General features: G+C 42.4%; 1 protein-coding gene across 1 annotated transcript; it reads left to right on the top strand.

Annotated features, from left to right (window-relative positions):
- The first annotated feature begins 732 nt into the window (after positions 1-732).
- Positions 733-14817, top strand: LOC121567376 (tubulin-folding cofactor B). The gene is made up of 7 exons (XM_041877381.2): positions 733-910; positions 1154-1324; positions 1474-1617; positions 1984-2080; positions 5741-5932; positions 12734-12806; positions 12977-14817. The coding sequence occupies exons 2-7, from the start codon at positions 1205-1207 to the stop codon at positions 13089-13091; spliced, it is 741 nt and encodes a 246-aa protein (XP_041733315.1). The 5' UTR covers positions 733-910; positions 1154-1204; the 3' UTR covers positions 13092-14817.
- The last annotated feature ends 693 nt before the right edge of the window (positions 14818-15510 follow it).

Here is a 15510-nt window from a genome sequence, read left to right as displayed (position 1 = left end):
CCCCATACTCCTTTCTTTGATCTTGTATTTTCTGACCATACAAGCTCTCAAACTCCCACTCTCAGGCCTAAATTCTACTTTGATGCACAGATGTTATTTTATGTTCCTGTCTGATCTGTTTATTTCCATCTCATAAATCAACGAGTAGATATTGGAGTAGACAACCATTATATGTCAAAGACAGGGCCTGGTAATAACTTTTCAAAGTTAACCATGTGTCTCTTTTTCACTGTGATTAATATGTCATAAAGCAGTGAGCACCTTCGCAAGGAATTAAATGATTATCTTATTCTGCACTTGACAACATGAATTCAATCAACAGACTAACTTCAAAATTATTCAATGCACTGATAAAAAATGTGCTTTTATCGCAATTCAACATTGTTTGTAACAATGTAGCTAACATTGCATGACTTTGTTACAAAACTAACAATTTGGTCGTTATACCATGGTTTATAGCGCTACTACGTGAATACAAATGATACTTCCATAATTTGGGCGTGGCACTTTCACCCAAAACCCCGCATTGATTCCCACATTGATGATTGGTGACTTACATCATGAAAGGCCACTTCTATCAACATGATTGACGTGCCTACGTAGGCATCCCAAAGGCTTTCTTTCTGTTACGACATATTAGAAATGTGCTACCCATTGGTCAACGTAAATACCCACCCGACATTTTAATGACACGACTGGTTCCCTGCGGTTGTGGGAGGGTAGAAGGTTCCAGAACTGGGCGTTGCAGGATCTGTGGGTTGTGTCTTTGAGGTGAACAACACATCCGCCAGTCACCCATTCACTGAGGTTACAGCACATGGTACCTGGATTGTTTTCGTCTAAAAACACCCAGTGATTTGATAGTTGCTACTTATTTATAGAGATCGTCAAGAAAAGCGCAGAAGGACAGGTAACTATTTGTGAGCGACCAAGCTGGAAGGACACGTTAGCTAGCTAACTTTCTGAAGCTTGCTGAGTGCGTGCTAGCTAGCTACTGTAACGTTAGCTAGCTAACGTTAGTTTTCTTTGTCTAAACTGTAAACGTTATATCTAACTAGCTAGCCATGTTGAAAGCCATTTGCAACTGTTGTGTACTATTTCATTAGGTAAGAATGTTAGCTAGCTGACTAACTATTATTTGAATTTTATGCAGTGGTCGTTGTTACCTAAATAAGTTAAATACCGGCGAAACGAAAGCTTGAAAATGGACGGTGGCGTGACAGTGATCACCAATCCCACGGTGTCGGTGCGGCTGACCAGTACCATCAGTTCGTTCGAGGTGAATAAACGATACAACAGGGGAATCACCATCGCCGAATTCAAGGTAATTTATGTTGGTAATTTGCTCTTCGTGCCTCTAAAACTTAATAATGTAGCAATTGCTCCTCTGTCTGCAGACACTTCGACCGCAGGTGCAGCACAGCCTGTGGCCATGTGATGCAGTTTCTCATGGTCCATTTTTCCCCCCTCCAGGGTAAATTGGAGATGGTTGTGGGTACCCCGGCCTCCAGCATGGAACTGCAGCTTTTCAGTACCACTGACAAGTTCATGCAGAAACTGGACGACAACGAGGCCCTGCTAGGTTCCTACCCTGTGGATGATGACTGCAAAATTCACGTATGTACTTCTGTGCTCAGAAACACTGCTCACATGACACCCACATGGTATGTCCCCTGTTTACCTTTATTCACATTAGTCATGTGTAAGATGGGACCTACTGTTAGATCTGTTGATGGGGGTCTCTTAACCTACAAGCAATTTCAAAGCTCACAAGATTGCTGACCACAGCATGACTTTGCTAGCTTGAGTGCCAGTCTCTTTCTGCATTCAACAAGGTTATATTGTTGCCTTGTCTTACTGGGCTAAACAACGACCAGTTGGCGAAAAGCAGAAACTGACTGGCACCGGTACAATGACTGAGCCGTTCTGTTATTTTTTATTCAATATGCTGAGTCAGGGTGATAGTGAATTCTGTGTGCTTAGGTGATCGACCGCAGTGGAGCCCAGAGCGGAGAGTTCAGTGATCTGTCTAAAGTGGAGAAATTTGAGATTCCAGATGAGGTCTATGAGAAGAGGACAGGTACTGTGAGCTTGCACTATCATCCATCATTCACAGCAGTGTTTCATTTGTAACAGTGAGGGGAAAAGGTTGCGAAGTGAGGGGTCCCTCTACTCCAAAATGAATTAAAATAAGTATGCTGACACCATCTAAAATATAATTTTCGCCTCCAGAAATTAGCCCAATAACAGTAAATACAGTAAATAGCCTATGCATGGTCCACATTATCAGGTATGCTATTAGCAATAAACATTATCACCTTTAGACCAACTGATGCAGCGAAGTACAAATAAATAGGCTGAAGCATGCGGTTGCCTATCTGCATTTACCCTATTGGGCTAATCGTTAGCCAGATCTCAAATGTGATCTTTTAACTAGTTATCATATTGACGAATTTGATGTCCCAAAAAACTTGCATAAACACTGAATATAAAGCAGGCCTACCTGTTAGGGTAACTCGCCACCCGGGGTAAAATGCCCCCTGCCTGTACTAATCACAAACACCACTTCATGTCACAATTTCCCCCCCAAAACATTCCCTGGGTTCCACTACTCTTGCTCAACATTAAGATGATCTGTCTCATCACAATTTTTTAAAGTCATTCCAAAGAAATTATTTTGAGGTAGAGGCGTTGTACCCCAAGTCACCCTACAATTGACCGGTGTTACATTTAGCCCCAATCTCCCTTATGCACTCACTGCAAATTGCTGAGGGGTAATGTGCTTAACCATGCTTCTGCTAAAAGCCCCGGGTTTAAAATGGCACAGGTCGCGCATATTTAGGAGTTTAGACATAAATAAAGTAGGAATGGAAAGCTGGGATTCCCCGCTTTTTAACATATATAGTGGACTACCTTGTTTAACTCCTCTTGACAGTTTAAAACTTTCTGAGAAGTAGCCATTATTTACTATTTTACACCTAGGGTTACTATACATAATTTTAACCCATTTTTTATAAGAGATTCTCCAAAATTGAAATATTCCATGCATTTATATATAAACTCCAGTCGTACTTTATCAAAAGCCTTTTCAAAGTCTGCTATGAATACCAGGCCTTGTTTCCCTGATTTTTCATAGTGTTCTATTGTTTCCAGTACTTGTCTTATATTATCTCCAATGTATCGTCCATGTAAAAATCGTGTCTGATTAGTTTGAATAATATCCGACAATACCATTTTAAATTCTATGCTTTTTTCTATAATTTTTGCATCACAACACTGAGGGTAAGAGGCCAATTTCTTTGATGTGACTGGATCTTTATATTTACCTCTTGGATCCTGTTTCAGTAATAATGAAATCAGACCTTCTTGTTGAGTGGTTTAAACATGCTAATAATGATCCTCTGAGTATATCAAAAAGGTTTGGTATGCCATCCAGCCCTGGAGTTTTCCCGGACTTAAAGGCTTTAATTGCATCAAGAAGTTCTTCCTCTGTAATTTGGCCTTCACATTAGTCTTTCTGTACAGCTGTTAATTTTCCATTATTCATAGAAAGAAAATCCATACAATTAGCTTTGGTTAGTGGAGATGGAGACTGAAACGAAAACCATATGCTTAAAGTACTTAACTTCCTCTTTCAAAATATTGTTTGGTGAATCATGAGTTAATCTGTAATTTGTTTCAGTAAATTATTTTTGAATTTGGTGCATTTTCCCCCATATTCCATCCAGTTTGCTTAATTTTTATAATATGTTACACTTGATCTTTCTTGAATAAGTTCCTCCATTTATTTTTTGTTTTTCCTCTAACTTATTCTGTGCCTCTATGGTACAGTTTTTTATCGCTATCTGTACTGTTAGTCCCTCCATTGCATTTGTTAATATGGATTCTTTTGACCTAAATTGCTTTTGTCTTAGAGATGAGTACTGAATTGCATGGCCTCTAAAGGCACATTTTAAAAGTGTCCCATTCAATAAGGGGATCTGCTGGACATTTATGTCGGAAAAAGTTGGTTATAAATTATTCTGTCCTAGTTAAAAACAAGTTATCATCCAATAGGCTGTGATTACATTTCCAATATCCTCGACCATGTGGAAATTCTGTAAGAGTAATATAAACGTCCTTTCACTGTCAACTGCGTTTATTTTCAGCAAACTTAACATGTGTAAATATTTGTATGAACATAAGATTCAACAACTGAGACATAAACTGAACAAGTTCCACAGACATGTGACTAACATAAATGGAATAATGTGTCCCTGAACAAAGTGGGGGTCAAAATCAAAAGTAAGTATGTATCTGGTGTGGCCACCAGCTGCATTAAGTACTGCAGTGCATCATCTCCTCATGGACTGCACCAGATTAGCCAGTTCTTGCTGTGAGATGTTACCCCACTCTTCCACCAAGGCACCTGCAAGTTCCCGGACATTTCTGGGGGGGAATGGCCCTAGCCCTCATCCTCCGATCCAACAGGTCCCAGGCGTGCTCAATGTGATTGAGATCCGGGCTCTTCGCTGGCCGTGGCAGAACACTGAAATTTCTGTCTTGCAGGAAATCACGCACAGAACGAGCAGAATGGCTGGTGGCATTGTCATGCTGGAGGGTCATGTCAGGATAAGCCTGCAGGAAGGGTACGACATGAGGGAGGAGGATGTCTTCCCTGTAACGCACAGCGTTGAGATTGCCTGCAATGACAACAAGCTCAGTCCGATGATGCTGTGACACACCGCCCCAGACCATGACGGACCCTCCACCTCCAAATCGATCCCGCTCCAGAGTACAGGCCTCGGTGTAACGCTCATTCCTTCGACGATAAACGCGAATCCGACCATCACCCCTGTTGAGACAAAACCGCGACTCGTCAATGAAGAGCACTTTTTGCCAGTCCTGTCTGGTCCAGCGACGGTGGGTTTGTGCCCATAGGCGATGTTGTTGCCGGTGATGTCTGCCTTACAACAGGCCTACAAGCCCTCAGTTCCACCTCTCTCAGCCTATTGCGAACAGTCTGAGCACTGATGGCGGGATTGTGCGTTCCTGGTGTAACTTGGGCAGTTGTTGTTGCCATCCTGTACCTGTCCCGCAGGTGTGATGTACTGCGAGGACGGTCAGCTGTCCATCCTGTCTCCCTGTAGCGCTGTCTTAGGCGCCTCACAGTACGGACATTGCAATTTATTGCCCTGGCCACATCTGCAGTCCTCATGCCTCCTTGCAGCAAGCCTAAGGCCTGAAAAAGGGATGTTTCTTTTTTAACTGAGTTTATTTGCCAAATATTTGATGGTCCGACCGCATTTTGACCCCATCAACACTTTTTGAACTTTTGGTGCCAGAGAGAATGACATAAAGTAGTCAAGAGAACTAGCTTGATTGAGCCCCCTCCATGTATATCTCACTAGGTCAGGATTGTGAGCTTGCACTATCGTCCATCATTCACAGATTGTGAGCTTGCACTATCGTCCATCATTCACAGCTAAAGCGTATGCCTACATTCCTTCACTTCTGTATTTGAGGAATTTGAAATTGAATCAGAAGCAGTGAAGAAAAGACTTGTTGAAAGCCACTTACCACTTTTTGTGCCACAACAGAGTGTTAGTGATACTTAGCACAACTGCTCTCATCCTGTTACCTTTCAGTTTGAGGTTCCATGGCAAAACTTTTCCTTAGCACATTACGTAATGATTGATTGACAAACTATTACCATTGTAATACAGGAATTTCATAGTGAATTGTCCATCTTCTTCCTCAGACTCTGTAAGGTCATTCATGAAGAAGCAACGTGTTGGTCGCTTCAATGAAGAAGAGACGGCTAAAAAGGAGGCGGAGCTTGCAGCTCGCGAGGCCGAGGAGGAGGCTGCTGCTTCCGCCATCGACGTTGGCAACCGCTGCCAAGTGCAGGTTGTTGGGCTACCCACCAAGATTGGCACCGTTATGTATGTTGGTGAGTGAGGTTGAAGCTTATGCTTATTTTCCACAAAAGGATTTAGGCTTGTCTAAACATCAGACTGTTACCATGGTTACTCAATGGCTTATCAGTCTGACTGAAGTCGCCCTAAAAATACGCCGGTAGGTTCTGTCACTTATATTTTCATTCTCTTCACGCAACGCACGTGATGTACAATATGTCAACAATGGCCGAATGTAGTCGACCGAAGCATGTTTCCTCGCAATCAGCTGTGGTTCGGTTAGGCTCTGCCATATTGTGCAAGTGTTTGTCACGTGCGAATTGCATCAGTATTGAAAATAAAAACCGGAAATACCAACCATCTTCAGACCAGCGCACTGAAAGTCGGGCTAATAACACATCCCTGTGGATATTTTGTCTCATGACCACCTACATAAGGACAAAATCAGCAGACAACACGTAAAGTACGTTCAAATTAAGTTTATTCAACAGTCTGAGTTGTGATTGGACTGTTCACAAAAAGTGAGCCTACATGAGAGAGCCCCCCGTATAGCTCAGTTGGTAGAGCATGGCGCTTGCAACGCCAGGGTCGTTTCCCACGGGGGGCCAGTATGAAAATGTATGCACTCACTAACTGTAAGTCGCTCTGGATAAGAGCGTCTGCTAAATGACTAAAATGTAGAAAGGAGTCTTCCCCTCTCGGATTCGTGGCTAGATTTAGGCCTGTGCTAGTGAGGATTGTCATTTGAACAGGGCAACCGTAATTTTTTGTTTAGGTCAACACAATAGTTTTCCCACGCATTGATAATTGCTCACTAAACCATTTTATGTTCACTCTTACAAATAAATATATACAGTGAGGGAAAAAAGTATTTGATCCCCTGCTGATTTTGTAAATTTGCCCACTGACAAAGACATGATCAGTCTATAATTTTAATGGAAGGTTTATTTGAACAGTGAGAGACAGAGTAACAACAAAAAAATCCAGAATAATGCATGTCAAAAATGTTATAAATTGATTTGCATTTTAATGAGGGAAATAAGTATTTGACCCCTCTGTAAACATGACTTAGTACTTGGTGGCAAAACCCTTGTTGGCAATCACAGAGGTCAGACGTTTCTTTTAGTTGGCCACCAGGTTTTCACACATCTCAGGAGGGATTTTGTTCCACTCCTCTTTGCAGATCTTCTCCAAGTCATTAAGGTTTCAAGGCTGACGTTTGGCAACTCGAACCTTCAGCTCCCTCCACAGATTTTCTATGCGATTAAGGTCCGGAGACTGGCTAGGCCACTCCAGGACCTTAATGTGCTTCTTCTTGAGCCACTCCTTTGTTGCCTTGGCTGTGTGTTTTGGGTCATTGTCATGCTGGAATACCCATCCACGACCCATTTTCAATGCCCTGGCTGAGGGAAGGAGGTTCTCACCCAAAATTTGATGGTACATGGCCCCGTCCATCGTCCCTTTGATGCGGTGAAGTTGTCCTGTCCCCTTAGCAGAAAAACACCCCCAAAGCTTAATGTTTCCACCTTTATGTTTGACGGTGGGGATGGTGTTCTTGAGGTCATAGGCAGAATTCCTCCTCCTCCAAACACGGCGAGTTGAGTTGATGCCAAGAGCTCAATTTTGGTCTCATCTGACCACAACACTTTCACCCAGTTCTCCTCTGAATCATTCAGATGTTTCATTGGCAAACTTCAGATGTCCCTGTATATGTGCTTTCTTGAGCAGGGGGACCTTGCAGGCGCTGCAAGATTTCAGTCCTTCACGGCGTAGTGTGTTACCAATTGTTTTCTTGGTGACTATGGTCCCAGCTGCTTTGAGATCATTGACAAGATCCTTGCGTGTAGTTCTGGGCTGTAGTTCACCGTTTTCATGATCATTGCAACTCCACGAGGTGAGATCTTGCATGGAGCCCCAGGCCGAGGGAGATTGACAGTTCTTTTGTGTTTCTTCCATTTGCGAATATTCGCACCAACTGTTGTCACCTTCTCACCAAGCTGCTTGGCGATGGTCTTGTAGCCCTTTCCAGCCCTGTGTAGGTCTACAATCTTGTCCCTGACATCCTTGGAGAGCTCTTTGGTCTTGGCCATGGTGGAGAGTTTGGAATCTGATTGATTGATTGCTTCTGTGGACAGGTGTCTTTTATACAGGTAACAAACTGAGATTAGGAGCACCCCCTTTAAGAGTGTGCTCCTAATCTCAGCTCGTTACCTGTATAAAAGACACCTGGGAGCCAGAAATCTTTCTGATTGAGAGGGGGTCAAATACTTATTTCCCTCAATAAAATGCAAATCAATTTATAAAAAAATTTACATGCGTTTTTCTGGATTTTTTTGTTGTTATTCTGTCTCTCACTGTTCAAATAAATCTACCATTCAAATTATAGACTGATAATTTCTTTGTCAGTGGGCAAACGTACAAAATCAGCAGGGGATCAAATAATTCTTTCGCTCACTGTATGTGTGTATGTATATATATATTAATTAATTAATTAATTAATTAATTATACTGCTCAAAAAAATAAAGGGAACACTTAAACAACACAATGTAACTCCAAGTCAATCACACTTCTGTGAAATCAAACTGTCCACTTAGGAAGCAACACTGATTGACAATAAATTTCACATGCTGTTGTGCAAATGGAATAGACAACAGGTGGAAATTATAGGCAATTAGTAAGACACCCCTAATAAAGGACTGGTTTTGCAGGTGGTGACCACAGACCACTTCTCAGTTCCTATGCTTCCTGGCTGATGTTTTGGTCACTTTTGAATGCTGGCAGTGCTTTCACTCTAGTGGTAGCATGAGACGGCGTCTACAACCCACACAAGTTGCTCAGGTAGTGCAGCTCATCCAGGATGGCACATCAATGCGAGCTGTGGCAAGAAGGTTTGCTGTGTCTGTCAGCGTAGTGTCCAGAGCATGGAGGCGCTACCAGGAGACAGGCCAGTACATCAGGAGACGTGGAGGAGGCCGTAGGGGGGCAACAACCCAGCAGCAGGACTGCTACCTCCACCTTTGTGCAAGGAGGAGCAGGAGGAGCACTGCCAGAGCCCTGCAAAATGACCTCCAGCAGGCCACAAATGTGCATGTGTCTGCTCAAACAGTCAGAAACAGACTCCATGAGTGTGGTATGAGGGCCCAATGTCCACAGGTGGGGGTTGTGCTTACAGCCCAACACTGTGCAGGAGGTTTGGCATTTGCCAGAGAACACCAAGATTGGCAAATTCGCCACTGGCGCACTGTGCTCTTCACAGATGAAAGCAGGTTCACACTGAGCACATGTGACAGACGTGACAGAGTCTGGAGATGCCGTGGAGAACGTTCTGCTGCCTGCAACATCCTCCAGCATGACCGGTTTGGCGGTGGGTCAGTCATGGTGTGGGGTGGCATTTCTTTGGGGGGCTGCACAGCCCTCCATGTGCTCGCCAGAGGTAGCCTGACTGCCATTAGGTACCGAGATGAGATCCTCAGACCCCTTGTGAGACCATATGCTGGTGCGGTTGGCCCTGGGTTCCTCCTAATGCAAGACAATGCTAGACCTCATGTGGCTGGAGTGTGTCAGCAGTTCCTGCAAGAGGAAGGCATTGATGCTATGGACTGGCCCGCCCGTTCCCCAGACCTGAATCCAATCGAGCACATCTGGGACATCATGTCTCGCTCCATCCACCAACGCCACGTTGCACCACAGTCCAGGAGTTGGCGGATGCTTTAGTCCAGGTCTAGGAGGAGATCCCTCAGGAGACCATCCGCCACCTCATCAGGAGCATGCCCAGGTGTTGTAGGGAGGTCATACAGGCATGTGGAGGCCACACACACTACTGAGCCTCATTTTGACTTGTTTTAAGGACATTACATCAAAGTTGGATCAGCCTGTGGTGTGGTTTTCCACTTTAATTTTGAGGGTGACTCCAAATCCAGACCTCCGTGGGTTGATACATTTGATTTCCATTGATAATTTTTGTGTGATTTTGTTGTCAGCACATTCAACTATGTAAAGAAAAAAGTATTTATTAAGATTATTTCATTCATTCAGATCTAGGATGTGTTATTTTAGTGTTCCCTTTATTTTTTTGAGCAGTGTATGTGTGTGTGTGTGTATATGTATATGTGTATATGGATCATATATGGATCATATCTCCTCTGTCCAAGGGACAGTCAAGCAGTAGTGGATTACCATTTTGGGTGGTTGACAGCAAAGTTAATAACTGATTTCACTCCCATTAAGTAATTTGAAAGGAGTTTTGTTTTGTCCTCTCTCAGCCACAGATTCCAGGTTTAACTACCGTTTTATGAATAATTTTTTGTCTAAAAGACCAAGCCAATGCTATATACAGTGCATTCGGAAAGTATTCAGACCCCTTGACTTTTTCCACATTTTGTTCAGTTACAGCCTTATTCTAAAATTGATTTAAAAAAATTATTTCCTCATCTAATTTTTGCAAATGTATTACAAATAAAAAACGGAAATATCACATTTACATAGGTATTCAGACCCTTTACTAAGTACTTTGTTGAAGCACCTTTGGCAGCGATTACAGCCTCAAGTCTTCTTGGGTATGACGCTACAAGCTTGACACCTGTATTTGGGGAGTTTCTCCCATTCTCTGCAGATCCTCTCAAGCGCTGTCAGGTTGGATGGGGAGCGTTGCTGCACAGCTATTTTCAGAACTCTCCAGAGATGTTAGATCGGGTTCAAGTCCGGGCTCTGGCTGGGCCACTCAAGGACAATCAGAGACTTGTCCCGAAGCCACACCTGCGTTGTCTTGGCTGTTTGCTTAGGGTCGTTGTCCTGTTGGAAGGTGAACCTTAGCCCCAGTCTGAGAACCTGCTCCAGAGCGCTCAGGACTTCATCAAGGATTTCTCTGTACTTTGCTCCGTTCATCTTTCCCTCGATCCTGACTGGTCTGCCAGTCCCTGCCGCTGAAAAACATCCCCACAGCATGATGCTGCCGCCACCATGCTTCACCGTAGGGATGGTGCCAGGTTTCCTCCAGACATGACACTTGGCATTCAGGCCAACGAGTTCAATCTTGGTTTCATCAGACCAGAGAATCTTGTTTCCTCATGATCTTGAGTCTTTAGGTGCCTTTTGGCAAACTCCAAGCAGGCTGTCATGTGCCTTTTGCTGAGGAGTGGCTTCCATCTGGCCACTCTACCATAAAGGCCTGATTGGTGGAGTGCTGCAGAGATGGTTGTTCTTCTGGAAGGTTCTCCCATCTCCACTGAGGAACTCTGGAGCTCTCTGAGTGACAATCAGGTTCTTGGCCACCTCCCTGACCAAGGCCCTTTTCCCCCGATTGCTCAGTTTGGCTGGGCGGCAAGCTCTAGGAAGGGTCTTGTTGGTTCCAAACTTCTTCCATTTAAGAATGATGGAGGCCACTGTGTTCTTGGGGACCTTCAATGCTGCAGACATTTTTTGGTAACCTTCCCCAGATCTTTGCCTCAACACAATCCTGTCTCGGAGCTCTACGGACAATTCCTTCGACCTCATGGCTTGGTTTTTGCTCTGACATGCACTGTCAACGGTGGGACCTTATATAGACAAGTGTGTGTCTTTCCAAATCATGTCCAATCAATTGAATTGACCACAGGTGGACTCCAATCAAGCTGTAGAAACATCACAAGGATGATCAATGGAAACAGGATGCACATGAGCTCAATTTCGAGTCTCATAGCAAAGGGTCTGAATACTTATGTAAATAAGGTTTTTCTGTTTCACTTTCACAACTTTTCGCTTTGTTATTATGGGGAATTGTGTGTAGATTGAGAAATGTTTTATTGAATCCATTTTAGAATAAGGCTGTAACGTAACAATGTGGAAAAGGTCAAGGGGTCTGAATACTTTCAGAAAGTATTCACACCTCTTGACTGTTTCAGATTTTTGGTTACAGCCTGATTTTAAAATGGATTAAATTGGGGAGTTTTTTTTGTCACTGGCCTACACACACTACCCTATTATGTCAAAGTGGAATTGAAAAGCTGAAATGTCTTTGTTATGGCAAGCCTAAATAAGTTTGAGTAAAAAGTTGCTTAACAAGTCACATAAGTTGTCCTGAATACAAAGTGTGATGTTTGGGGAAAATCCACTCCAGATTTTCAAGCATAGTGGTGGCTGCAGGATGTTTTGGGTATGCTTGTAATTGTTAAGGACTGGGGAGTTTTTCCGGATAAAAAAGAAACGGAATGGAGCTAAGCACAGGCAAAATCCTAGAGGAAGATTTGGTTGTCTGCTTTCCACCAGACACTGGGAGCTTAATTCACCTTTCAGCAGGACATTAACCTAAAACACAAGGCCAAATCTACACTGGAGTTGCTTACCAAGAAGACGGTGAATGTTCCTGAGTGGCCGAGTTACAGTTTTGAGTTAAATCTACTTGAAAATATATGGCAAGACCTGAAAATGGTTGTCCAGCAATGATCAACAACCAATTTGACAGCGCTTGAAGAATAAAAAAAAAAGATGAATGGGCAAATGTTGCACAATCCATTTGTGGAAAGCTCTTAAGAGACTTACCCAGAAAGACTCACAGCTGTAATCACTGCCAAAGGTGCTTCTACAAAGTATTGACTCAGGGTTGTGTATACTTATGTAATTGAAATATTTCTGTATTTCATTTTCAATAAATGTGCGAACATTTCTAAAAACCAGTTTTCACTGTCAGTATGGGGTATTGTGTATAGATGGTTGAACTTGTGTGTAGATGGTTTTTTAATTTTTTTATACATTTTGTATTCTGAATAATGTAACAACAAATGTGGAATAAGTCAAGGGGTATGAATACTTAAGGCACTCTTTATTCCAACAGAAAACACTGTTATTTTATGTCTTGCAGGTACAGTAGATTTCAAGCCAGGTCATTGGGTGGGAGTGAAGTATGACGAGCCTCTTGGGAAACATGACGGCAGGTGAGGGCAACTGGCATAATTTTGTGACATCACATGGTGTCTGAGAATGTTCACTGTTAAGATCTACCTTGCATCTTGACTTGTTTTTCTGGTATTAGACCTATGGAGAGGACAGAGAAACTCATCCGGTCTGCACAAATGTACTTGATGTCTCCTCTCTTTCCTTACAGTGTGAAGGAGAAGCGATACTTTGAATGTGAGAACAAGTACGGTGCGTTTGTCAGGCCCCTGACGGTGACTGTGGGGGACTTCCCAGAGGAAGACTACGGTCTGGATGAGATGTAGGACTGTGATGCTGTCACCCAGTCAAAGGGTGTGGGCAGATGGGTTCAACAAAAGTTCAACTTTGACCTCCAGTCCGATTTCGAACCCAGGGCGAGGGACAGTGTCATTGCGATTTAATAACTTTCTTTTGTTTTGCGCTGGTCAGGGAGGTATGGGTTGGACTATAGAGAGCTGCAACTGGGGGAGGAGGCAGTATCACCTAGGACCAAATCTAATGTAGGACCTCTCTTGTGGTGTTTGATATCAGAATTGAAATTCAGTGCAGAAAGTGCGTAAACCATCATGGGAGGATCTAACCTAGTCAACGTTTCATGTGAATGCTGTCGAAGGGTATGAAGTGGACCTCTTATGCATTACTTTCCCTTCATAAGTACCCGCTGCCCCCACTCAATTACACTGCTCAATGATGAGTTGTTCCAAGATGGAAGACGACTACTAATATTCATCACTAGCATTCTGTATCAGATCAGACTGTTGGGTTCCAAATCATATTCAAGTGTGTCTGCTAAATGACTAAAATGTAAATGTAAGTGATCTATGTTTTATTCAATCTGTACAGTGCATTTGGAAAGTATTCAGACCCCTTGATTTTTAGTCATTTACAGATACCTTGTTTACATAAGTAATTTCACAGTAGTTTTGAAAGTGGCGCTCATGAGCTGAAACTGGTCCCTGTTTTTTGTGTACTATATCATCCAATTGTGTACTATGTCTTTCATTTTGTGTGATATGATACGAATTTGGCAATTTGTATGATATGTATTTTGCAATTCATGTGTTACAAATCCAATTCGTGCCATATTTTACAAATTTGTTGTGTAAGATCCAGGACTGCATCTTTAAATGTGGAATTTACTGTATATTGAATGAGGATAGTTGAGAAAAGCTCTCGAATTAAAGTACAAAGTCTTTGATGCCTTATTACAACTACATTGTTGGATATATTTAATGTAAATGATAACCATGTGGTCCTACTGGTTCCTTTGATCCAGTGGATGTAGAAAGCAAGCATTCCTAAATTGATGTCCTCAGACTTTTGAGTTAAACCTTGAATTGCCCATCACATCCTAGATTCTAAATGGATAATGGGCAGTCATAAAAAGCACCACAATGTTCATCAAATGTCAATTATCAACCCAGGCCAGGGTTCTATCAAACTTTAATAAATCCCATGCTTTGGAATGCAATAATTAAATAATAAAAGTAACAAAATATCTAGTTTTACTGACTAGAGGCAAAATGTTAAGTTTATTTAATATTCAATGGTTATTGTACCATAAAGCCCTTTGTTGTTGTAGGTCATGTCCCTGTTCTAGATTCTGGAAACTGCTTCTAACACTCAACACTTCAAATGTCTGAACACCAGCTATGCACATTGACAGCATGCAGTTCAGCTGAGCGCTCAGCTGACGACAATGCACTTTTGATATGGATGACACATCTTATACTTGCTTCTACTGAGCTTCATTGTACAGCTCCTCATCGCCACTTCAGAGTTGACTCATGAAAGCATGTGATCTGTCATTTGTTTTGTCACTTGTGGTTGAGTGAGTTTTTGAAGAGAAAATGAATATTTTTCCCGGACATTGTCAGCAACTGACAGGCCCTGATTTGTCCAAGAATTGCAATCTGTTCTTATGAAATCTCAAAGGTGCTGGTGTTATTTTTGATGTGCCAAAGTGTAATGGTATCTTATGCACAATAAAAAATAAAAAACATACCCGCAGATGTGATGATCAAGGTGTATTTGACTGAATCTTACTCTGATTCACCATTAGCAGGACAGAAATAAAGTACCTCATGCATGGTGAAAAGAGAGGTAGAAGAGATCTCTAGTCTAGGCAGGGGTTAGAGACGATGGTCCTCACGCACTTCAGTCATCACACTTGACTTATCCCGAAACTGTCAGGTTGTAGTGGGACACTGGACAGTGAAGCCCTGACAGGGAAGGAATATGGTCAGTGGTGGAAAAAGTACCCAATTGTCATACTTGATACCTTAATAGAAAATGACTCAAGTGAAAGTCACCCAGTAAAATACTATTTGAGTCAAAGTATTTGGTTTTAAATATACTTAAGTATCATAAGTCAATTGAATTGCTAAAATGTAAGTATCAAAAGTATAAATAATTTCAAATTCCTTATATTAAGTAAACTAGACGGCACAATTTTCTTGGTTTGTATTTATTTACGGATAGCCAGGGGCACACTCCAACACATCATTTACAAAGGAAGCATTTGTGTTCAGTGAGTCTGCCAGATCAGAGGTAGTAGGGATGACCAGGGATGTTCTCTTGATAAGTGCATGAATTGGACCATTTTCCTGTCAAAATGTAACAAGTACTTTTGGGTATCAGGGAAATGTATGCCGTAAAAACTACATCATTTTCTTCAGGAATGTAGTGAAGTAAAAGTAGGCA

This window comes from Coregonus clupeaformis, chromosome 6, assembly GCF_020615455.1.
Source record: "Coregonus clupeaformis isolate EN_2021a chromosome 6, ASM2061545v1, whole genome shotgun sequence".
Classification (NCBI taxonomy): Eukaryota; Metazoa; Chordata; class Actinopteri; order Salmoniformes; family Salmonidae; genus Coregonus; species Coregonus clupeaformis.
The sequence above is the reverse complement of the archived record's forward strand: the minus strand, read 5'-3'. Positions and strand labels throughout refer to the sequence as shown.

Bases quoted from the DNA above. Each gene is read 5' to 3' on its own strand.
- LOC121567376 (XM_041877381.2), top strand. From the start codon at position 1,205: ATGGACGGTGGCGTGACAGTGATCACCAATCCCACGGTGTCGGTGCGG. The intron at 1,325-1,473 runs GTAATTTATGTT...TCCCCCCTCCAG, and splicing joins TCACCATCGCCGAATTCAAG to GGTAAATTGGAGATGGTTGT. The intron at 2,081-5,740 runs GTACTGTGAGCT...CTTCTTCCTCAG, and splicing joins GGTCTATGAGAAGAGGACAG to ACTCTGTAAGGTCATTCATG.